The sequence below is a fragment of the Candoia aspera genome, chromosome 7 (genome assembly GCF_035149785.1).
Source record: "Candoia aspera isolate rCanAsp1 chromosome 7, rCanAsp1.hap2, whole genome shotgun sequence".
In the NCBI taxonomy this organism is placed as follows: Eukaryota; Metazoa; Chordata; class Lepidosauria; order Squamata; family Boidae; genus Candoia; species Candoia aspera.
The window spans coordinates 21,425,420-21,450,520 of record NC_086159.1 but is presented as its reverse complement, the minus strand read 5'-3'; the positions used below and the strand labels follow the sequence as shown (position 1 = coordinate 21,450,520).

General features: G+C 40.7%; 2 protein-coding genes across 2 annotated transcripts in view; one reads left to right on the top strand and one right to left on the bottom strand.

Annotated features, from left to right (window-relative positions):
- Positions 1–3,957: 3,957 nt before the first annotated feature.
- TMEM213 (transmembrane protein 213) lies at positions 3,958–7,659 on the bottom strand. The gene is made up of 3 exons (XM_063308940.1): positions 7,489–7,659; positions 5,248–5,283; positions 3,958–4,555 (listed from the first exon to the last, which is right to left on the bottom strand). The coding sequence occupies exons 1-3, from the start codon at positions 7,559–7,561 to the stop codon at positions 4,395–4,397; spliced, it is 270 nt and encodes an 89-aa protein (XP_063165010.1). The 5' UTR covers positions 7,562–7,659; the 3' UTR covers positions 3,958–4,394.
- Positions 7,660–20,183: 12,524 nt separating this feature from the next.
- ATP6V0A4 (ATPase H+ transporting V0 subunit a4) overlaps positions 20,184–25,101 on the top strand; it is a 37,963-nt gene continuing 33,045 nt past the window's right edge. The window contains exons 1-4 of the mRNA XM_063309309.1: positions 20,184–20,300; positions 22,739–22,817; positions 23,746–23,840; positions 24,932–25,057. Coding sequence (XP_063165379.1) covers positions 20,184–20,300; positions 22,739–22,817; positions 23,746–23,840; positions 24,932–25,057 — 417 coding nt within the window. The remainder of the gene's footprint in view (positions 20,301–22,738; positions 22,818–23,745; positions 23,841–24,931; positions 25,058–25,101) is intronic.

Genomic DNA, 25,101 nt, shown 5'->3' with positions numbered 1-25,101 from the left:
AGAATGCTTTGTTATAGTGAGCACATTAGATAGAAAATACCAGATGTGAATATAAAACTCACTTTTCAGTTGCATCCTCACTTGAATGCCTGGGGCAGAGTGTGCCAGCTTAGATAGAAGGAGTGGCATTCATGCTGAGAAAGAAATAAAATGCACGCTAACAAATCTGAAAGTGCTGGAGAGGCACAGGCAGTTTACCTATAGGATACCTGGTGCTGCACAGATGGTCATCTGAGTTCATGCATTTCTTTTTTCTTTAAAAAAATGTAACATTTTCAGCATACCGTGTTTTTAGGTACACCCTTTGAAAACCTCTGAATGTGTCCCTTGTAATTGCTCCTGAAGGCACTCTTGAGATCACTTGTGAACGTTCTTCTGGGATCTGAGATTGAGACTGTGGGTTGGACAACTAAGCTTTTTGTTAATTTGCCAAAGGTCAGAAATGCAGACATGCTACCTGCTTTTTTGTACAAGGATAACATAGAGGGGCTTAATGGTTTGAGATGAGCTGAACAGAACACCAGCCTGAGTGGTATCATGTCACCAGCAGTAGTTCATCATAAGCCGCACTCTGCATCTGGATCTTAATGGAATTGAAACTAACAAACTTAAAACGATAAAATACCATTTTAGAGTAACAAAAGCTTAGTTTCATCATTAGAGGCAATCTCTGCATTTGTACGTGTTCCTACTGATACGATGGTACAGGCCATCCAGGCACTAGTTCTTACAAGATTTTAATTTTACTGTTTGTTGTGAGATGTAATTTACTGTCATATGGACATTGCTTTAATTATAACCTGCGTAATATGAGTGAAAATTCTAACTAAATTATTTTATTTGTTGGAGTGTATTTTTTTTGTTCTGTTCTTAACTTAGACTAAATTAAAGCTAAAGCAGTGGCACAAAGACAATTGAAAACAGCTGTCTGAGCAGAGGTGTGACATCAGTGCATTTATATTCTTGTGGGTTCTAATGAATGGTTTGATGGTGTTATACCTTGCCTACTTGATCCTTGAATCTGCATCTATATTATGCATTTTGACCCTCATTCAAGAACGTGTTCCAAACACTGGAGAATAAGCATTGCTTTTATTATCAGTAGGATTTAAGTTAGTCAGGACTAACTTCCCATAAACCTCAATGGGACTACAGGTTGTCCTCAGTTAAATTGGGATCAGCAACTCTGTCACTAAGCAACATGGTCATAAACTAGAACATCATGTGACCATGCCGACTTATGACAGTTCCAGCAGTCCCAGTTGCCATCATTAGGCAAATCCCATGGGGTCGCAGTGTCCTGTGGTCACATGATTGCCATTTGCGGCTTCCTGCCAGCTTCCCCGTTGACTTTGCTTGTTGGAAGCCGGCAGTGAAGGTCGCAAATGGCAATCACACGTCCACGGGACATTGCGATATTATAATTGTGAGCTGATTCCCAAGTGCCTCAGTTGTGATCATATGACTGCAGGGATGCTGCAACAGCTGCAAGTATGAGGACCCGTCATAAGTCCCCCTTGTTCAGCACCATTGTAACTTCAAATAGTCTCTGAATGAGTGGTCGTTCAAGGACAAGGACTACCTGTAAAATGTGACTAGGTAGTCCTTGACTTACGACCATTCGTTTAGCAACCATTCAAAATTACGACAGGGCTGAAAAAGAGGCTTGTGACAGGTCCTCACACTTAGGACCATCACAGCCTCCCCACAGTCACATGATCAAAATTTGGGTGCTTGGCAGCTGGCATGTATTTATGATGGTTGCAGTGTCCTGGGTCACATGATCGCCAGTTGCAACCTTCCCAGCCAGCTACCAACAAGCGAAATCAATGGGGAACTGTGTAATTCACTTAACGGCCGCAATGATTTGCTTAACCACCACTGCAAAAATTATCATAAAATTGGGTGTGGTCATGCGATACCTCACTTAACCACACCGCTTAATGAATTTTTCAGTCTCTATTGTGATCGTAAGTTGAGGAACTACCTGTACAGTAAATTCATTAAGATCAAACACTACGAAGACCAGCTTTATCGAATTTATCAAATTCCTAATACTCTTTTTGTTGGAACTTGTTTCTCTATCAAGCCATTTGGTATTGATAGTTCTCTGTATTTCCTATTTGAAAGCAATATTTGGAGTCTATCCTTCCCTTACTGAGAATGAGCACTGGAGATTTTTTCTGTTAATAAGAAAAGCTGGTTATTTTGCACACATTGGAACTATGCAAGTTGTTTAGAGAAAGATACTGGTTACAATGGTGTATAGTAGGTGGCAGCACCTAGCCAACCTTGGCTAATTTTAGAAAGCTAAACAAAGTTAGAATTGGTTAATGCTTAGATGGGAGACCACTAGGAAATTGAAAGACTAAGAAGTGGAAAAACAAAACTTTGGAAGAAAGCAGTGAGCAACCACTTCCAAAATGCTGCCAAGAAAATTACACTGCCATACTCATAAAGTCACCAGGACTTGAGCTAAACTTGAGGGAGACCTTGATTAATGACAGTGCCCATAATGCTGTGTGAGTGTGGGCAAACTCTGCATGTGTAAAAACACTGAAGATCTGAATCGGCTTTTTTGAAACAATATGAAATAGTGCACTGAAATGCAAAAGCCAGGTTTCAACAAGAAATCCATCATTAGAGAAAAAACGCAATTTACTGGGGTAGGCGAGTGTATCATACCACTGATTTCCCACTGGGCTATCATACATTCCCTAATTTCAACACAAAGGTTTTAGCAAATTCATTCTGGGTTATTGGCATAAACCGAAGTATAAGAAAATTTGTCATCCTTACGTTTGTTTCTCAAATTCCCTTTCTTCTATTTCTCATCTGTTACCTTGAAAGTATCATCAGTTTTGAAATTCAGGGCAACTAGACTGTGTTAAGGGACGCGGTGGCGCTGCGGGTTAAACCGCTGAGCTGCCGATCAGAAGGTCGCCAGTTCGAAACTGCGCGGCGGGGTGAGCTCCCGTTGCTAGTCCCAGCTCCTGCTCACCTAGCAGTTCGAAAACATGCAAATGTGAGTAGATCAATAGGTACCACTTCGGCGGGAAGGTAACGGCGTTCCGTGTCGTCATGCTGGCCACATGACCTGGAAGTGTCCTATGGACAACGCCGGCTCTAACGGCTTAGAAACCGAGATGAGCACCGCCCCCTAGAGTCGGACACGACTGGACTTTATGTCAAGGGAAACCTTTACCTTTACCTTTACCTTAGACTGTGTTTGAACAGAAAGACAAGGGAGAGAGAGACTGCTTAACTCTTCCTGTTCCTTCCTCAAGCTAGCAAAGAGGAGGTTGAGGAAAGCATCTCATGTGCATGAGATGAACATGAACGTGAAAAAGGGCAGGCCTTCGATCATACAAGCACAGCCATTACCTTGACCTTTTTGATCCTCCCGGCAGACACCTCTGCTAAAGTGTGTACTGTATAGTTAACAAACTTCTAATGTATTGAAAAATATTCCCCCTTTTGTTACGTTAAACATTAAAATGGGGCAACAACTTTTGAGAAGTTCTAGAGGTGATACGCAAGCCTGAAGAATGCCACCCATGGCTGGCTGCACAGGGTGATGCATTTGTTGGTAAACAACCATGAGCTACCACACTGTCCCTGAGAAAAGAAGAACGCTTTCTCCTTAGCTATATAACCATTCTTTATTACATTTGGTGGCCCATTAAACATTTCTGATATCCTTCCTGGTTTTTCAGGACTATTTCAGGGACCCCACAGCTTTTATAACATAGTGGAAAGAGCCACGGTTACAGTATTACACAGCACTCGCAGGACAGCCATTGAGAAATGAGGAGGGAGAGAACAAAAACACAATTTGGTTGTTTTGTAAGCACCTGGTTTCAGTGTTGGCTACACAAGTCTCCTCTGAACTGAAAACATTGGGTTCCCCAGCAAGCTTTGACTAGTTTACATCATCCCTGGATCAGATTCAGGCTGGAAAGCTACAAGTCTTGACTCAAGTCATGACCCTGAAAAACACCATCATCTGTGTCAGGAGAAGGAAATGTCAGCTAGCTGACTCTTAAGCCACTGGGAGAGAGGAGAAATGGTGCTTTCAGTGATAGCTGTTCAACTCACAACTACAACAGAAGAATCCAACGGAGGTGCAAATTCTTGCTTCATAGGACTGCAAGTATTTCTGCAAACCAGAGCTGTGGTTCTCTTCTCAAGTGTTGCAAAGTAGACAGCAGGATTAAAACTACAATGCATCTTTGTGGGCATCATTCTTCTCAAGTCCTTCTGGCAGAAAGCATAAAGGTTCTTATTCTGCACTTCAGCAGTTGAATAGGCGGTGTTAATTTCTCCAGCCAACTGCCTTGGGAATGGCATCGACAAGCAGAAGTGTCGGTTGGGTTTACCTAGCATTGGGCTTCCTAATATTTGGGTTCATCAGGCCTGAGCTTTGTGAGTTTATCAATACAGAAGATGATAAGGGTGAGAAACCAGAGACTCCAGCCAACCGCCGCAGCGATCCAACCGTACCCATCCATTCCAATCTGACAGCATGTGGCTGCTTCGGAGCAGAATTCAGTATCTGAGGCACAGAAAGAGAAAGTTGTCTTGTCTAGCAGTCTTTATTACTGTATTCCAGGGGTTCACAGCACAGTGTCTGCCATCACTATGATGCTCATAATACCCCAGAGACTGTGCAAAATCCCAAATTAATTTTTTAAAGTTTGTCTAAATTACCAACATCTTATTATTTTTTTTAATGGTTCTGCTTAGAAAGCTGAGGTGTCAATGGCTAGTTTTGTGACATTTTGACAAACTCAGTCTGCGATTAGTTCAGTAAGTCATCCAAACCCAGAGAACTGACTCAAGTAAACCATGGTTTGGTTAATCTTAAGTAAATGCCAGTTAGGTGACCCTGGGCCAGTCACACCCTCTCAGCCCTAGGAAGGAGGCAATGGCAAACCACTTCTGAAAAACCTTGCCAAGAAAACTGCAGGGACTAGTTCAGGTGGTCTCCAAGAGTCGGACACTATTGAACAGATTTTTTTAAAAAAGTAAATGCCATGGGAACATAGCCATCCAGCAGTGTGGGACCACAACCTTTGTCTCCAACCCATATGAAGATAGTGGGTTAAGCCAACTTATCTGGATGGCATTAAACTGGCTGAAGAATTTTCCAAAAGAATTACCAAAAATTCTTCCAAAACTTTCCTGACTCAGAAATATGCCTTTTAAAAATATGCATCTCATCCCAGCATCCCTGCAAATACTTACGAGAACATGAAAGATTGGTAGATTGTACTTCCATCCCTAGGAAAAAAAGAGCAAAGGTGTGTTTTAGGATATTTTTCTAGAGGAAACGCAACTTGTAAATACAGAATCTCAACCTTGGAAATACTCCAGTGGTCATTTGTTGTTAAGATATTATTCTTTCTATTATCTAATTTTAGGGTGTTCCCCATCAGACAGCTAAAATGTATTATATTGTCCAGTGATGCTATTTACATGACACTTTAAATTCTATTTCTTTTTTAATACTTAAAATGATCCTGTAAGGGGAATCTTCAGCCTGGACTCTTTAAAGATGAGAAGAAAGAGTGGAGGTGGGCAGGGGGTGAGATGGGTGTAGTCAGGAGAAAGATTGCTACAGGTTGGTATTGCAGACTTAGTCCTCAGCCAACACTGACATTTATGTAATTGCTTATATCAGGGATGGAAAGTCTTCTGATTGTTGCAGCTAACTTTACCATTTCAGAGGGTTTTGAGGGGTACAGTAGGTAGGGTAAGAATGCAAAGAGGTGGAGCCAAGATTTTAAAGATCTTGTTTTCTTGGAAGTTTGTGGGCTTTCTTCTTTGTTTTACCATGTTATTTTTATTTTGGGGCTCACACAAAAGTTTACTGTTTCCTCTGCCAAATGGCAAGAACCACCCCACCCAGTTTTTAGCAACAGTGGTTAAAAGGGGCTCCAGGGCTATCAGAAGAGGCCATGTTTGGGCCCAGGTTGTCCACCCCAGGCTAAATGTCATAGGATCATAGAGTGCAGCACTGTGCAGTGATCCAGATTCAAAGGAAAAAAAAGAGGGATTTGGAATTCATGTACACATGCATGTTTTACCAGTCTGCAACTCCGAAACTGAAATTTAATAGTGAGCCCAGAAAAAGATATAGCTTCTTTAAAAGGAGTTGCCAACAGGTAAGATGTGCACACCCCAAATCACCTTTTCCTTTCTGAACCCAGGTCAGCACACAGCACTAATACAAGGAGGTTTATGGCAGGTTGTACAACTTTTTAAAATAATGGCCTTTTAAGCTGGTGAAACTTTCTCTTGTTCCACCTTACTGTTTTCATCAGTGCTGGCTGGCCAAGATTTTTCTCCCTACTTTTTCCTTTCATCTGCTATTTGGACAAAACCTAGCAAAATATTCTACATCCAAAGCACATACTCTGCCACTGAGCTATAATTCCACTTTGTACATGTTACAGTGTTTTGCTGCCATTCCTTCCTTTTTAAGAAACTAATGCCTCCCAAACCACTGAGTACAAGTTCTTAATTTTTTGGCAGCCAATTGTAAACTGTATTATTAGTACTATATCCTGGAAAATATCTAAGATTGAGTCTTTGTACCTTGCTATCCCCATTGATATATATTTTGCTCTTTATTACATGAACTAAAAACGTTAGAAAGAATGACCTAGTTCGAAAGACCACTTCCTTCGTCTTCTAAATCTCTGGATTTCAAAATGCTGTGCTTCCATAATACCTGGAGGTTGTCTTCTTGTGCAGCATAAGAGGTGATCTATGAACTATGGTATGTCTTCCAATTCCTGTTCAGGTTTTACCGCAAATGATGGCAACACTCATAGGAATCTTCAGTTGTTGAATGACTATTTTTAATTACTTATTTGCTTAGGAGTATATCAGATCCACCTAGCCTAGAATTGTGGTTGTTCAAAAATCAATGAAATAAATAACCAATTTATTTATGCTAACAGCTCCCTTTTGTCCCATCACTTGCTACCCAGTTTCTTTCTTTGCCTTCCTAGATTTTCCCACCCAGGGACTGAGAATTTGGTTGAGTGCTCTATCCTGAATTGAGCTTTTTTTTCTTTTTTCATTATTTGCATGTTTTCTGCCAAAACTCAATTTTATTGTATGAGCCAGGAGTATAGCCTCTTTTCCCCTCAACACTTTCCCTCCACAGTGGTGAAAAAGAAGATAATGCCAAGCCAATTTCCCTAGCTGACCCAGTCTGAATTTTCTTTACATGAGTGGAAATGTAATATTTTTCTCCCTTAAAAGCCTCTTTTTCAAACCAGTATTTGCAGCATTAAACAGTTAGTAACAATATAACTTGCAGGCAAAATTCACCTAAGAGAAAAAACAGCATCTTTCTAAACACAGCAGTTATTTTGTAAAGCCCCATCTCTATTTTCAATTTTCAAATCATGCTATATTCATGCTCATATCCTAACTGCAGTGCTAACTATGATAAATCATGAAAGGACTGATCACCTTTTGAAAATGTGTCCTGGCAAGCTGAAGACAGCAAAAGGACGGAGATGGCAATACAGATCAATGGCTCCATCTGAGGATTTGGGATCCCAGCACCAGCTGTTGTTCTAGTGAATCCCAAAATTACCAACACCAACTGGCAGTAGAAGGGGAGGATCCAATGCAAATCAAATGTCACGTCCAGACCCATGGGTGGAGAAAGGTGATTCCTGTTGTGCTTGGACACCTTGAATTCACCTATTGCCGAAAGAGTTTAATCCAAGCAAAACTCCTCTGGGGCTGTGCAAGACTTACAGGGAAGTGTGAAGCGAGCAGGAAAGTTAATAACAAACAGAATGTTCACACTTTGCAGCAGTTCTGTCTCCACAGGTTGGTTTATTTTTTAACGTTGCATTCATGCGGTAAAAATTAAATGGCATATAAGAAGAAGGAAGGAATTGGATTTGGGAGCTTTTTAAAAGAGGAGGCAAATTATCCTGGCCCCTACACATGGAAAAGGCCCCATACGTAGTATAATTTAGAATATGAAGTGATCAAATGGGTCACATGTTTTATTTAAGACAACAACCCTAATCAGTTAAAATCTAGTCATTAATTATGCCAATATTAGTTTTTTCCATACGTTCCTGATTATTGGACTACTGGCTTCAGTCAAGAAAAATTGCCATGGCCACGATGCAGCAAGAAGAAAAGGGAGGCGTTCAGATAAACCTTTTGCCCCTGGCTGCTTAGCATATTAGAAAGACCCTGATGGGGTATTATCTACTAGCTGCATTTATACATCATCCTTCATTACTGAATTGACCAATTATCTCTGTTTGCTCAATATATTAGATCATAAACTAACAGTTTTGGTTCATACAATGCACTAATCCATAAAAAGAAACCACACATAGCATGTTGTACGAGTGCAGCGACAGTAGGAGTTCTGTAACTGACCTGATTAAGTGTGTTGTGTCAATGTAGCCTTTGAGTCTAACTGCCCCAAGCTGGTACCTTCCAGTTGTGCTCAAGGATCACAAATATTTTAACCATGCTAGCTGGGAATTCTGGGAGGTGCAATGCTAACATATCTCTAGATCTCCATCGGGGAAGGCTAATTTGAGTTGGGCATGTTGAACTCATCTTCATGTTTTCCATTCTTCCAAAAGAGAACAATTGCCCATGAAGTAGAAGTGGATACATTCATGGCATGATGGAGGAAAATCGAATGCTGGGGGGTGGGGTATAAGAAGAGACAATAGGATGACAATTGACATATTGATCCTCCCTCCTTCAGAAAAAGACAAGGTGGTCTCACACAGACATTTAGGTTGCGATTTCCAAAGCTGCCTGAGGAAGGACATGCAAATGTTTATGTATAAAAAGGCTCTATTGTTCTTTTACCTCTTGAAGGAACATAAATATTCTGCTAAATAAACAGCTCTTAAAGCTACACATGCATCCCTTAGAGCGGTTTTTTCCCAGTCTGGTACCTTTCGTATTGTTGGACTTCAGTTCTCATCACCACATTGCATGCTAGATGGGAGATGATGTGAAATAGCATCTAACACGTCTAGAGGACGTACAGCTGGAGAAGCTACCCACACCGATGTCTGTGGTTTATTTTTTTATTTTTTTATTTATCAAATTTGTCACCGCCCATCTCCTCCCACCAGAGGGACTCTGGGTGGTTTACAACAAAAGTAATCAATAAAAACAATAAATCTAACATACAATTCAAGGCATAAAAATATAAACACCATTAATAAATAACTATGAAGATAAGAGTAAAAATAAAGTCCAAGTGGCAAGATCTAATGCAGTCCATGTAGGTGAGGAGCGCTCTAGGGTGCCAGCCATCCCCAAGCGGACCTACTCCCTTCTCCACCCCAAGTGAGGCGGCAGAGCCAAATCTTCAGGTTCCTCCGAAAGGTCAGGAGCGATGGGGCTAACCTCACTTCTGGGGTCAGCGTGTTTCACAGGGCGGGAGCTACTGCAGAGAAGGCCTGCTTTTGGGACCCCGCCAAACGAAATTCTCTTGCAGATGGGGTCCGCAGCGTGCCCTGTCTGCTTGATTGGGTGGGACAGGCTGATGTGACTGGGAAGAGGCAGTCCCTCAGGTAACCTGGCCCCATGCCATGTAGGGCTTTAAAGGTGATACACCTTGAATTGGATCAGGAAGCAGGCTGGTACCCAGTGCAGCTTGCGCAGGAGTGGTGTCACATGTGCCGATCTAGGGGCACCAATAACTACCCACGTGGCTGCGTTCTGGACCAGCTGTAGCTTCCAGATACTCTTCAAGGGTAGCCCCATGTGGAGCGCATTGCAATAGTCTATATGGGAGATAACAAGGGCATGAGTGACCATTCGAAGGACCTCCCAATCCAGGAAAGGGCTTAACTGGTATGCAACACAAAGCTGTACAAACCATCGGTATGTTCTCATTGGTCTTCAACTGCATATCTGCAGCCTTATTTATTTATCTATTTGCTTGTTTATTACTGGTATTTGTCTTCCAGTATGCTCCAAAACAACTCCAAGCGCATACAACAAAAATAAAGATTAAAAACACCAAACAGTGAAAATTAAAATGTATTGCAATACCATTAATCAGCAGAGGTAGATCATAAAAGAAAATATAACACCCCACAAATGCTCTCTCCAGAGTCAACTGTTTACTGTTCTTCAGAATTTCAGGAGAGAGCGTACAGTTCTTAAATGGGGGTGGGGGGAGGTGTTTCACAGGAAGGTGCCATCACTGAGAAGGCCTTGCTCCAGGGCACCTGTAGATGGAATTCCTTCTGAGATGGGACTTGGAGCAGGGTCTCTGTCCAAGGCAGGTTCACTTTTTGCAAACAGTGTTCACATTTTTATTTATTTTTATATAAACAAACAAAAAATTCATTTCTTTAATTTTCAAACAATGACAGTTATTTAAAAAATTGGTTTCTTTTTCCTCCTGCATTCAGCTATGAACCACTGAGGAATCTGGCATCTGGAAATAGTTGGATTCCCTCAGTCTGATAGGAAAGGTATGGAGAAAGATAGCATGTTTCGTTTTTTTCAACTATGAATCCAATTTGCTTATATTTCCTGAGCAAATATTTAATGGTAAATAAAGGCAGAAGAACAAGAGCTTGTAGGATTAGCCTTTTACCTGATCAAGGTTGCTTTAGGTTTCAAAATTCACAGTGCTTGTGACAGCCTCCACCTGTTTCCAGTGGGCTATTCTTGTTAGGTCTGCCTTTCTGTTTGTTGTCATTCCAGCTGGATGAATATGGTTTGTTCTCCCCTTTCCATGTATGAGACAGCAGTTGTATTGACAAAGCAATCAAATGGCTCATTGAACACCACAAAACAACATTCTTCTTTCAAGTCAGGATCTCTTGATTCTTGACCTTGTTTTCCAAATATCCCCCTATTGTCAACAGAGAAGGCCCACATACATATATGCACATTTCTATTTGCTAAAAATAGAAATACTTGGAAAATTAGATTTCATCCAAATTCAAAATACTGATTCAAACATATTTTCTTATTTCTGATTATATTGACTTTTCTCTTGATTTTGCACCTGGGTAGTGTATACTCTGCACACTGCCAAAAAAGGAGGGGGAGGAAGAGCAGAGTATCATCAAACAGTGAAAACAAGGGAGGGGGGGTATCAATTGGCCTAATTCGTATATTCTGAAGAAAAATAAGAAATAACAACATTAAGCAAACTATCATCCCAATCAAACCAACCCTCTAGATTTGTTGAATCTCAACTCCCATCATCACCTAGACGCCAATTTGCACATTGGATGGCAAGGGATGCAAATTGCCTTCATCTCTTTCCCCAGCTCTTGAGTGAAACAGCTTTACATTGTTTTAGTTGTGGAGCTCAGTTAGAGGTTTCCCCTTTTGAGCTGGCAGCCACAACCTGACCAGCAGTTACTGGCCACTTCAAGGCAATTTGGGTACTCCCTACATATGCTTGTCCAGGAGTATCCACAGGGAGGGGTCAAAAAAGGTCATGATGGTGGCCACAAACATGAAATCAGAGCCTACTTGGCTTTGCTGCTATTCTGCAGTGTTCTCTCTGAAAAGCTGAAAAAAAGCAAGGCTACTGTGTGGCTGGCTGGGGAATTCTGGGAGTTGAAGTCCACACATCTTAAACTTGCTGAAGTTGAGAAACACTGAGTTAGACTGTTTAACTAGAAGTGCAATTTGCAATATTTGAATGCAAGTAATACAGATTGCCATCTAGAAAACAGGCTGTCTTTTTACAGAGCAACAACAGCACCAAAGCAGAGAAATAATGACAGCTCCTACCCAGAAGCTCTTGGTAAACCTAATTTGCATGTAAGGTAAAGGTAAAGGTTTCCCTTGACATTAAGTCCAGTCGTGTCCGACTCTAGGGGGCAGTGCTCATCTCCGTTTCAAAGCCGAAGAGCTGACGTTTGTCCGTAGACACTTCTGTGGTCATGTGGCTGGCATGACTAAACGGAATGCTGTTACCTGCCGGCCGAAGCGGTACCTATTAATCTACTCCCATGTCATGCGCTGCCTGCCGCCGAGTAAAACACAGACACTGATTTCAGGGAAGAGCAGGTTCCGGTTTATTACAGCGTAGTGCTAGACGTGAAAAAAGCTGAGAGTGAAGGGAGCGCGCCGGTGTGGGGTTTAAATAGCCCGCGCCGGTCAGCGCCCCTCCTACGTCGGTTTGCGTCATCCCCACTTTGTCCTGCATGCTTCAGTGCCGGTAGGTGAAGGGTTGCGGGGCCCCTGCTGGTGCCCCGGGCTTGCCCATGATCGGTTCCTTTCTCCGGCCGGTGATTGCTGTCAGCTGGGCGATCTCCGTTGCGCTATGCTGACAGCTTCAGGTGTGCCTTGTGACCCGCCCTGTCTTTTGTCTTTCCTTCCTCTTCTTTTGTGACTCGATGGCTGGGTTGTCCGGCCGGGGACCTTCCCTTCTCCTCGGGGTCTGTGTCTTTTGTTGTGCGTGCTTTGCTTATCCTAAATCCCTTCCCCTGCTTGATAGGTATTGTCATGTGTGCTGTTGTGCTGATGCCTTCAGCTCAACGGCACTCATGACATCCCATTTGCATGTTTTCGAACTGCTAGGTTGGCAGGAGCTGGGACGCAACAGGAGCTCACCTCGTCCTGCGGATTCGAACCGCTGACCTTCCAATTGGCAAGCTCAGCAACTCAGCGGTTTAACCCGCAGCGCCACCACATCCCTTTTAATTTGCATGTGCTTTATTAAATAGTACACTTATCCATCTGAGTCTAAAATAGGTTTTGGTGGAGGAAAAGGAAGTCCATGAAGGAGAAGAATGAGGACACTTCCAAAATGACCAGCCTTTTTCTATCACTCAATTTTTCAGAATCTGGTTTACAATGCACTTGAAACTGATCTGGACTTTTGATTATTTTCAGATCTATTTCTTCATTAATATGGCAAGAGTACAAGCAAGTTTACTGTCTATGTTTGTAAGTCGACAAACCAACCATTCGGCCCTTGTCTGGACAAAAGTCAATCCACTGAATGTCTGTGAATCAGTGCTTACTTGCCAGCTGGTAACTATGTACTTCATCCTACTTCTCTAAAGTCTCCATACTTACCTACACACAGTACCTTTCCCTTCTTCACACACAGAGAAAAGAACAGAAAAGAAATTGCCGATATTTCCTATATTTCTCTGGTCACCATGCTAGCAAATCTCATTGCTTTCAGAGCTTCTAATACCAGCAGCATAGGAGTCCATACCTAAATGCTACGTTGCCAGTGTGGTGTGTTATGAAGTCACAGTGCTTTCATACGTGTGTCATGATGTTGCTTGCATGTATTTAACAGGTGGCATTTGCACTGCAATATTTCAGTGCACGTTTCTTCACTTGACCTGTATCCATGGATGCTCATAAATATCAGGTTACTGTACCTGCAAGTCTTCACTTGGGCTCATTCATTAGACCTGCCAACACACTGTCAGGAATGGGGAGGCAGAAAAGCCAAGGATTTTCTCTAAGGAGAGCACAGACTGCTTTTTCAAGCACAAAGCAATGATACGTTGCCATTTCTGACCTGGCATGCACTGCCTTGAAGCAGGATTCCTCACCCGTTGATCTACCACTAGTACAAGGCTATACTGTACTGAAATAGCTTGCAGTTGTAAGCCCTTGGTTATGGTGTCATAGGTGAGCATCCCCAGATTAGAAAACCTCAAAACCCACTGTCTCTCCCATAATTCCCTGCCTTTCTGTACAAGTGCTCAGAACTTTCCCTGTGGTCTATAATCTGACCCTGGAAGGGAGGAAATTTAGCTTAAAAATGGCTTGAAGGAGCACAACAAAGGACATTGGGAGGGAGAGGTTTGTTTTAGTTTTTTACACATAGAAAGACAAGCACATGCTTATTTCATTCTCCCTCTCTCCCTCCCTTGCTTTCTCTCATACATCTAACTTAGCACCTTATGCTGAAGAAGTGTGAAATGGATCTGTTGACTTTAAATGACTAAATTATATGCATTTACAGGTGGCTGCTGACTTCTTCAGAATGGAGAAGTGGTTAATGTTTCTCCTAGGGACAATTTCTCCCCGTATAAACTGCTCTGTAGAATCTACTTGATGTATTTTAGATCTTCACATTTTAAACAGTGCAGTCTTACATCTCTTCACAATAGAGGCTTCACTCCTTAGAGATGCCAAAATTTTGGGTAAATTTGATTTGATTGTTTATAAGTATACCAGTTCAAAAAGTTTTATAATTTGTCACCTTTGATTCTCTGTGGAGCAGTGTTCCTCAACCTCAGCAACTGGCTGGGGGATTCTGAGAGTTGAAGTCCACACATCCTAAAATTGCTGCGGTTGAGGAACACTGCTCTAGAATATCACCTCCCAAAGTGTTCTATGGGGAGAAGAGGATGTTAGTTTTCCATCAGAAATGGTTGTTCTCTCAGCAGCAGAGAAGGCTGTTTCACTCCTACGGTTCCTATCTGCTCTTGCAGGAACTGACTAGGGAAAACTTGAAGAAGACAGACCATCATTTGAATCTGCTTGTAATAGAGGTGTTTATTCTGGTGCCTATTGATGCTGTTTGTTCTTTATGCAATGGCCAGGGACTTTCGCTTAGACCATTACAATGTTATTTCCATAGCTAACCATGCAAGCTGCTTACCGGTCTTAGCAGAAATTAGGACTAGAGAAAATCTTTGGGCAGGCCACTTCTTAAACTGTCCCTCTGACCCCACTGTGTAGGCCTACTTTCTTTCAAAGCTTGGCACAGTCACTTTGAGGAATACAGCTGCGTGCTTCTCCCTTGCCATAACATATTCTTGGTTTCTCCTCTGATCCAGCAATTTTACTATAGGCAGCAATCTATCCTTGGACACTTCTGTCAGCATTGGTTAGGCTTCTTGACCTATTTCTTAGATTTTTTTTTCTAATTAAATCAAAGCAAAAAAAAAGTTGGTATGCTGCAGAACAAAACATCAATTTTTAGCAAGGCTTGAGCTAGCTTCACATTTCAGTGAGGAAGACCAAGAAAGGAACAGGAAGGTTATCTGGTCTTTTAAAGATAGCTTAACTTTTAGCAAGGGGTGTGGGAGAAAATCTTGGGGGGTGGAGATGAAGCAACCATCTCCTACAGGTAGTCCTTGACTTACAACCATTCATTTAGCAACCGTTTGAAGTTACGATAGTGCTGAAAAAAGTGACTTGACTGTCACGTGACCGTCATGGTGCCCCTGCAGTCACCTGATCAAAATTTAGGCGCTTGGCAACTGATGTGTGTTTACAACAGTTGCAGCATCTCGGGGTCACATGATCTCCAACTGCGACTTTCCCAGCCATCTTCCGACAAGCAAAGTCAATCTGAGAAGCCAGATTCACTTAATGACCATTCACTTAACTACCGCAGCAAAAAAGCTCGTAAAATTGGTTATGACTCACTTAATGACAGCCTCGCTTAGCGACAGAAGTTTCAGTCCCAACTGTCGTCATAAGTCAAGGACAACCTGTAGTCCCACTCCAACTACAACCATTATGTGGTTTACAAGAACTCCAGACAGCTCATTTTTAGAAAATGACAATAGTGGATGGCTGCAGCCCAGAATATAAAAGATTGGATTTCTTCAGATCTGCGATCCAGCACAACAGGTTCTGCGATGGCCCAGGGAAAAGTCTGCTCCCCTCCCTTGAATTCAAGCTGACCAGTATCCTAAAAACCAACATGCATTTTGGAATGCTGCATTTAAAAAGTATGGGAGAGCTAAATTAAACTTAGTCCTCTAAGTTGTGGAAGAAGAAATGCAAACTGCACAAAAATATATAGAATAGAAATGGTGGATTTTCTCTGTATCTGTTTTAATTATCTGTGGAGGAGTGAGATCAAGAAATGTGTGAATATATGCCCCATGGATATGGACTGGATTCTAGTAATCCATCCCACTTCTTGCCACCCAACCCTTTGCCTTTAGCATCTACATAGCAGTCAGAGAATAGTTTTATCTATTGAATTTGACAGAGCAAATGAGGAACATTTTCATTTGCTTTGTTTAATATGAACTTTGCAAAATTCTGAAAACTCTGCTAACAGAGAAGAGAAGAATCTGGGTTTTTTTCTTTTAATTCTAACGAGAGGGAGAATGAAACTAGTGGGTGCCTCCATTTCTATAAAAAAAATTAACTATGTTGTTTACAGCAACACCTTGGGGCTGACATAACATCATTTGTGTTTATCACACAGGTCTCAGGTTGAAAGGTTTCTAGGCAAAGGGTTTGTTGTTGGTTTTTTTCTTTCTTTTTTCTTTTCTTTTTTTGCAGTTCATGACTAGCAGGCAAAATGTTCTTTTTAGTCCGGTTTGGTCCAGTTTTGAGCCACATGTCTAGAAATCCCATGTTACCACACTATTTCATTTGCTGCTGTGTTATACTGGAAGCAGTTTCAGACTTCTCTGCAGCACCCAGAAATAAGAAAAGGAGGCTGGATAAAGGAGGTGAGATTTGGCATGGATATAACTAACTATAACAGTTCTGCAGAGAACTCTCATTTCTCTGCATTTTCAGTGCCTACTGAATTTTCCTAAAGAAAATTACTTTTATCATATGGGTGCTGAATATTTTTCCCCCATGAACAAGATATGATCTCTCTCTCTCTCTCTCTCTCTCCTGCACACTCCAAATAATGCAGGCCTTGATTAAATAGCTAAATATATATTTCAAAACCAGCAATTAACACTTGATGGGGCTGGATGTTTAGGTTCTCTAATTGCTGGTGTGCTGATCTAATTATAACTTTAAAATGAAAAAGCCAACAAGTGCTTACGAGCAATGGATGTGATTTTCCATGTTTATGAAGTGATATAGATATGATTTAAATAGCATGATGATCCAGTAGTGATGACTGACAGGTGTATCAGTCTGATAATATTTATATGGATTTCTAAGCTGCACCACAATTCACTTGTACTGGAAGCATTTTTGAAGGGTCTGTGGACATTGTAGTATGGTAATTCAGATATTTTCTACTTTAGAATATTTCCATTTCATGAGCAGATAGCAGTGGTTCAATCTTTGAGCACATTCTTTGCTTGCTAGATGTCTTAAATTCAATTTCACATTTAGGTAACAGAGTGATGTAGAAAAAAACCCTTGTGAGGAACTGGGGAGCTGGTTTCATTCATCTGTAGTGCATGGCAGGTTCTTACAATCCAGGGCTGTCTCTCTAAGTATGCGTGTTGGCATTTATGTATGGTGGACTCCTAACTCTAAAGGAGTTTCTAGTCCTTGTGACTGCAGATTAATTTTTCTTATTGATATGCTTGGACTCCATAAAGCAAAATACTATAAAAAAACCCAGCCATGTTATAAGTTTAGAAAGCAAATACCGAGAAACAGATTACGCCTGAATTGTATTTGATTCTGAAAACCAATAAATAAATAAAGTGAAAGGCTAACATTGACAGATGCTCCTGAAGGAATGTAGACCGAGAAAGCTTCAGTTCACAGAGTGAGAAAAATGAATGTCCCTGGCAATTTTCTCCCCCACATCCCTTATTACCCAAGACCTTAAAGTTTCATGATTAATTTAGTAACTTCTACAGCAATGAGTAAATAGCAAAGAAAGGCATGAAGGTAGTGCTTGAAATGTTTTTAAATGCCTGCTCTTCATGGGTTCTTGCTGACATTACTGAAAATCCAGTAAAATGAGTACAACTTATACAGTGGTGGATCACTATGTTGACAGCATGCCCATGCTTACAAATTCCCCGCAAAGAATTAAGCCTTTCAAGATAGTGTGCATGGTGGGTCCACCTTTGATGGCTAGTGGCTCTTCCTAGTTGTTTTCTAAGTTCTGGAGTTCCCCTGTTGCAAGTCTCCCTCCTTCCCTGAAGGGGATGCTGCGCTCACCCATAATCCATTTCCTCCTGGGTTACTGTCTTGCTTGCAGGAAGCATAGGACAATAGCAGAAGGAAAGCTCTGGGAAAGAACTAAGCAGCAAGACCCTTCCTCATTGCTGTTTCCTTCCAGGGTTGGTTGTTTCTTTTGATTCCCCAAATCTTGTAGCAGGAAGAAACTGAGATAGCAGGTCTGGATTCCAGGGCAGGCCATTCATTCCCAGCCAGACCCATTGCACAGAGCTGCTCTTGCAGGAAAAATAGGAGGAAGAAGTAGTATGCGTGCCATCTTGAGCTCCTGTAGAAGAAAGGCAGGATATAAATTAAATAAATATTCATTGTGAATGCTGCTAGCACTGTCGTCTCAAATAAGTGCACCAGCCCTAATCTAAAGTCATGCCTAGCTATGAACATAACATTAGGGGACTAGACAAGGGGAAAAAAACTTTCCTCTCCCCCTAGATGTGGTCAACAGTCTTGCAAATTTGATTGTGAATTTGGTTTGGAACACAGTATTTTTTAGGCAGCAGACATACCTGGAAATATGCCTCATTGAATTCAGTGGGATATGACTTTAGGGATAGGATTGCAGTCTTCGTTGATTAATGAGTTGCATTTCAATTACTTAATTTAGCCAAGTACTAGGGAAACTTGGAAGTTTTATATAGGTATGTACACTACCATTCTCCACAAAAGGGAGAGAGATTTATTTTTACAACATTCATTTCCCTCTCTTTATGCCTTGTTCTAGAAGTATACCACAAACAACATTATACACACACAGGTATAGGCAAGGGACCTGATCTTTCAGGCTAAAATATGCCCTAACCCGCTGTTGCTTAACCTTAGCAACTTTAAGATATGGGGACTTCGACTCCCAGAATTCCCTAGCCAGCTTGCTGGCTGGGGAATTCTGGGAGTCGAAGTCCAGATATCTTAAATTTGCTAAGGTTGAGAAACACTGCCCTAACCTATTAATTTTTGAAAGTTTTATTTTATTATTCTGACAAATTAAATGAAATGTTCCTCTCCAGATTTTGAAATATAGTAGATAATTGTGCATATATAGTTGCTGCGTTGGTATAAATTACCTGCATGGATAATTTATTGTTACTCTCTTTTGGACTTGCAGTTTTGCTAGAATGTACTGAAACTGAATAATGCAGTGTACATAAGTTTGTGTATGTGTCTGAGAGAGAATGTGAATGTGTATGTGTGTTTATGGGAATATGTTTATGGGAATATGTTTATAAATGTGAGCATATTTTATATATTTTGAAGTAAACAAGTGACAATGGTTTCCTTGGGCAATGTTGCCAGGGTTTTGGGATACTGCTACCAGACGGCACAGAATGAGTCTGCTCATCTGTTTGCTCCCTATTTTAAGCAACATGTAAGTTTATAGTGCAATCATGTTTATTTATTTTTATTTTTTGTTATTGTTTTTATTGTTCTATATCATGACTGTTTTTATTGTTGTTAGCCAGCCACCCAGAGTCACTAGTCTGAGATGGGCGGCAATATAAATCGAATAAATAAATAAATAGTTATGTTGTTTATTTGATTGTTTATTTTTGCACCTTTGAGTCTGTGTTGACTCCTGGCAACTGCCTGGACAAGTCCCTGCAGTTTTCTTGGGAAGGTTTTTCAGAAGTGGTTTGCCATTGCCTGCTTCCTAGGGCTGAGAGAAAGTGACTGGCTCAAGGTCACCCAGCTGGCTTTGTGCCTAAGGCATGACTGGAACTCACGGTCTCCCTGCTTCTAGCCTGGTGCCTTAACCACTACACCAAACTGGCTGTCGTGCAATCATGTTATGGGTCTACATAAAAGTAAGTTCTGATGAGTTCAGTGGAACTTCTTGAAGAAGATATTGGACTGCATCTTCAGGCCACTTCACACGTGACATTCATGGACTCAGAAGAAGCCTCCCAGAAAATTGCAGCAGACCACCAGGGATCCAGTGTTGCCACTGCCTTCCTAGTCCATTTATTTCAGTTAAAATAATGATTTGCCTATCAATTCAGAACTGATGTTTTCAGGGCTTGTCCAAGCATTTAGTATCTGAACTAAAGGCTAAGATGTTTCTTTCCCTCCATTCCACTTACAGAAGCAGACTGAACTAGAAGCTCAATTGCACTTCAGTGCTGGTAAATCTCTTCTGCCTGAAATGACTATCTCACTCTATCCACTAATACAATTGACCTTGTATGGTTTCTGCAGTTTTCCCTACATCAGAAGTAGCCTCTTATTGACATGACACTGCTTTGTGTTTCTGTTGTACCCATCACCTTCTGTCTTTTCCTCCATGTCCCTACCCCAGAAGAATATGAAAGATGGCCTCCATGTTTCGGAGCGAAGAGATGCGTCTGATGCAACTTTTTCTTCAGGTGGAGTCTGCCTATTGCTGTGTTGCAGAACTTGGAGAGCTGGGTCTGGTCCAGTTCAGAGATGTGAGTAGACATTAAAAGTAACCCAAGTTACACTTCTCAGTACCCAGAGAAAAGGTGGGAATTTCATGTACAGCAGCAGAAACTAGTATATTGTAGAGGTTAAAGATGCTGGACTACAGTAGGACTAGGGACACCCTGGTTTGAATCTGCCCTCAATTAAAAAAATATATATATATATGTGTTTTTCAGAATTCTTCTCTGCATTAATGCACTACATGAACAAAAAACAACCCTATGCAAAATAAGGATAGAGAGGAAGGTGTTTGTGTTATAGAACATGATATGCAGTGTAGTATATTCGTAAGATGTTGATTTTCGACTTTGTGGACTGTTCATTTAGTTTGCATTCAGTGCCATTGTGTTTTCATTATATCCAAGCACAATGGATGTACTGTAGAATAATTGCTATTCTAGCCTTAGTTAACTCTGTTTTCAGCATAACTCTTTTGAAAGAAGGGAAATAACATTAGTATAAAGTAGTCATTTAAATAGGTGCCATCAAGTCAGGCCCAGTGACTCTGTGGACCAGTGTCCACCATCTTGACCTGTCCCCAGTGATAATCACTGGCGAGGTCTACCAAGGACATTCCACTGATTCATTCTGCCTGCTTCCTTCTTTGTCTCTCCATTCTTTTACTTCCCTCAACCTTGCCAAGCAGAGTTGCTTCTCATTGATTACTTGTTTATATCACGTGCTTAAAGTATGTGAGTTTCTGCTTACTGATCTTTGCCTCAAGGGAACAGTTGTCCAGGATTAATTGATTCATTCTTGTTGTTCATGGTACTTTTAATAACCATTTACAAATCCATAATTTGAAGGTGTCTATCTTCTTTCTTTCATTCTTTCTCAATATCCAGCATTCACAGCTTAACACTAGAAAACAATTGCTTTTATGATTCTGATCTTTTTATCCCAGATATATCCTTATCATGCATTATCTTTTCTAAGATAGTCATTGTCTTCCTCCCTAGAATAAATTGCCTCTTTATTTCTTCAGCACACTGTCTTTCTTTGTCAATCCTTGACTCCAAGAAAATAAAGTTATCCATTGTTTGATTTCTTTGCTCTCAGCTGTGACTTCACTAGGCATATTGGTTGCCATCTTTTTCTTCTTAATATGTAACATCATTTTTTTTTCACTTCCTACTTTTTCTTTCAAAATAAGCTTCCATAAGCCTTCCTTACTTTCAGCTAACAAAATTGTATCATCTGCGCATCCCAGATGGTTTGGACTTCCAATTTTGCCAATGGGAGCCATTCCAGTCCTGCCATTCTTATACAGTAGTATATTTGCTATATCCATTAAAAATATAAAGATAATATGCCTTCTTATCTCAGCTCTTCTCTGAATCATTCTGTTTCTCCAAACTCAGTTCTTTAAGTAACTTCTTGTTTATTGTAAAGATTCTTCAGAAGAAGAATCAGATGTTGTGGTATACCCATTCACTTGGGGAAAAAACAGAGAAAGATCTCCTGTGCAAGCACTGAGTCATGCCTGACCCTCTGAGGGGATGCCACTTTCACAACGTTTTCTTGGCAGACTATAGCGGGATGGTTTGCCATTGCCTTCCCCAGTTGTCACCTTCCCCAGCAAGCTGGGTGCTCATTTTACCGACCTCGGAAGGATGGAAGGCTGAGTCAACCTGAGCCAGCTACCCGAGAATCCAGCTTCTGCTGGGATTGAACTTGGGTCATGGGGAGAGTTTTCGGCTGCAATGCTGCTGCCTACCACTCTGTGCCACATGAGGCTTATCCCATTCACTTTACAGCATTAATTTGGGAATTAATGTTGCATGATATACCGAGTATAGAACTCACAGTTACTAAATTATCTTGTGTTTAACAACAGGCCTTTGTCTAACTCTTAGACAAAGTTTCATCATTAAGTGATAGAAAATTCTGCTCCTAGAATTCTAAAAATTACTTTCATAGAAGGCTAAACACCAGATTCTACTCCTTATATGGAAAATAGTAAGAGATTTAAGGGAACCTTTGTTTGTTGTCTACAATCAGGGCAAATATATTACATGGGGAAAAGAAGATATAAATGGCCTACAGAATTATGAATATGCAACTGTGTATATCTGTCATCAGTTAAACAATTTTTCCTTAGATTTATAGGACTTTTTAAAAAGTTCTTTGCCTACCATCTGGTTGCACAAGATTTTAGGTATCATATTCTCCATGGTGATACAGTTGTTTGAAGAAACAATTTTATTTTGACCTGCCAATGGACATATCCAGTTGAATTCCTTGATATGTACCTCTACTTCATGACTTCAGCCTTCCCCAGTTTGGTGCCATCTGATGTGCTGGGACCATAACTCATAGAATTCTCAGTCATAAGTCTGTGTAGATAGATATGATGTGATATATGATATGATATGTAGATATGTTGCTTTAGCTAATCTTTTGTTCTTATATGAATCTTCCTTAGTTGAATGCAAATGTGAACAACTTTCAAAGAAAGTTTGTGAATGAAGTAAGAAGATGTGAATCCTTAGAACGGGTCCTTCGTAAGTAGCTTTTAATTTATTGAAAATTAAAATTATTGAGAACTGTTCCTGGTCAAATAATCTGTGAAATGTTTTAAAGTACAGAGACACCAATCATTAGCCCTTTTTGATTTAGCATTTTAGAAGTCCCCAGAAATTGAGCAAAAAGTGGGGGAAAAAAAGTTAACTGGAAAGGAGGCACTGCTTGCTGCAGACCACTGTAGACCATGCCCAAATGAGCAGACAGTCCCAAAGGCAGATTTCAAATTCATAAAAATGGATTGCAGTAAAAACTTTTGCTGGAGATCTTGTGGAGTCTGCTGGTCAATGCCAACGTTACAGGGTTAGATGCACAAATAGCCTTTGTTTGGAAAAGCTGGCTTGAGTGGGTGCACGCTCAAGGCAGTAGTTACATAATCCACATGGGATCATGATCTGTGTGCATGTAAGGAGGGAGGTTTAAAACCATGATTAGCTGCTTACTTCTTGGCTACCCCCTCCCTAAACTGTTAAGCACCACCCCTTCCAGGTCTTTTTTATTTTTGAAAACATTCTGTAATTTTCTGTAGATACTTGGCAAACTAAGGAATAAAATAAATGTGTTCAACTTTCCATAGACTTAATGTACCTGTTTTATATGAGGGATGCCTTCTACCTTGTAAAAATGAAAAGCAGGGGTAAAAATATTGCTCCGTGTTTCTTCCAGTGATAACACCATACCATTGCCAAACAAGAAAACCAGATTTAAAAAGTGCCACCCTTACCCACTCAAAGGTTGCCTGCCCTGGTGATGAATGCAAAGGGTATCTCTTAATGGGGCACAACTTGCTGGCTGGGGAATTCTGGGAGTTGAAGTCCACAAACTAACCAAGCTTTGTATGGTGTGGAAAAGGCAGCAGAGTGTGTTTTGTGAACTTAGCCAGTGTGTTTTCATTTGTTTTCTTCCCAGGCTTTCTGGAAAGTGAGATGGGGGAGGAGATCTTGCCTGTCACATCCGGGAAATATCCAGAGACTCCACCACCTCGAGAAATGATTGACTTAGAGGTAGGCTTTGTATGCTTCTGGTTAGAGAAGCATGATAGATAGTTGTGTTGATCCAGCAGGAGAGGAAAATCCAAAATAACACTAGGGCAAGATCTTTATAAGCACTCAGAATAAATTAGTTTATTTGATAAAGAAAGTTTATAAATGCAACAGCTTATTGGTTTTGGAGGTTACTTAGAAAGAAATATTTAAGTTCTTAGTTGACTTGCTTATCTTCTTTTAACCTTCTTACATCCACTACTCTTTCTTTTTTTAAAAAATACTTCATTTTACAATTTTACTATTCTACTGTTATTTTATTGTATTTTATGATATATGTTATATCCTGTGGTTACAACAATAAACTAACTTACTTATATTGTTCTCATCTTCCCCAGCCAACATAGCCATGCTGGCTGGAGATTATGATATTGATAATCCAATATATTGTGAAGGCACCAGATTGGGGATGGCTGCTCGGCCTAATACTTAAACCTGGGAGTGCAAGAACTGTGCAATCCAATACTTTCTCAATCTTGGCTAAACTCTAAATGCTAAGCAGGGTTGCACTTAGTTGATACTTAGATGGGAGACCACAAGGAAATACCAGAGTTGTAGGCTAGACAGGGAAAACAGAAAAAAAAATGTTCTGAAAAAAAGACAGTGTCATTGAAGTAACAAGAAATCACCGTTGACTTGAAATAATATTTTCTTTTTTTGTCTGCTAAGTCCAAACAGAGAGTGGTCAGAAGGGTTAATGGAGAACCAAAGGTAGAAATACTTGGAAGCTTAGTGCTTAGCTAGTAGAGTTGTTAGAAACATGTTAGAATCCCTCATTGTTTTACCTAAAGCAGACAGAAGGAGATTTGTTGGATTTTCTGTTAGTCATTTTGCTGTCTGCACCTAATTTGCATCATTCGTGAACCATTCATACCCAGAAGTAGCACTGAGATGTTAATATTCACATCAAGATTGCCTAACTTGCTGAGATGCATTTTGAAATGTTTGCTGTGTAATAATCCATCTTTAGAGTAATCTATTTTGTCAGCAGTGAAGTGTGTGACAGAACGATTGGACATACAGTACTTTTGTTTCTCTCTGGCTATAAACAGACTGTCTTGGAGAAGCTGGAAGGAGAGTTGGAAGAAGCCAACCAGAACCTGCAGGCATTGAAGCAGAACTTTCTAGAACTCACTGAACTCAAACATCTCCTGAAGAAAACCCAGGACTTCTTTGAGGTGACACAGTCTTTGAATGCATTCTTGTCATTTCAGAATTTGGG

Excerpts from the sequence above, each read along its gene's own strand:
- TMEM213 (XM_063308940.1), bottom strand. The coding sequence starts at position 7,561 with ATGGAGCCATTGATCTGTATTGCCATCTCCGTCCTTTTGCTGTCTTCA. Across the intron at positions 5,284-7,488 it reads CCAGGACACATTTTCAAAAG|GGATGGAAGTACAATCTACC; the intron begins GTGATCAGTCCT and ends TTTTTTTCCTAG. Across the intron at positions 4,556-5,247 it reads TACCAATCTTTCATGTTCTC|ATACTGAATTCTGCTCCGAA; the intron begins GTAAGTATTTGC and ends TCTGTGCCTCAG.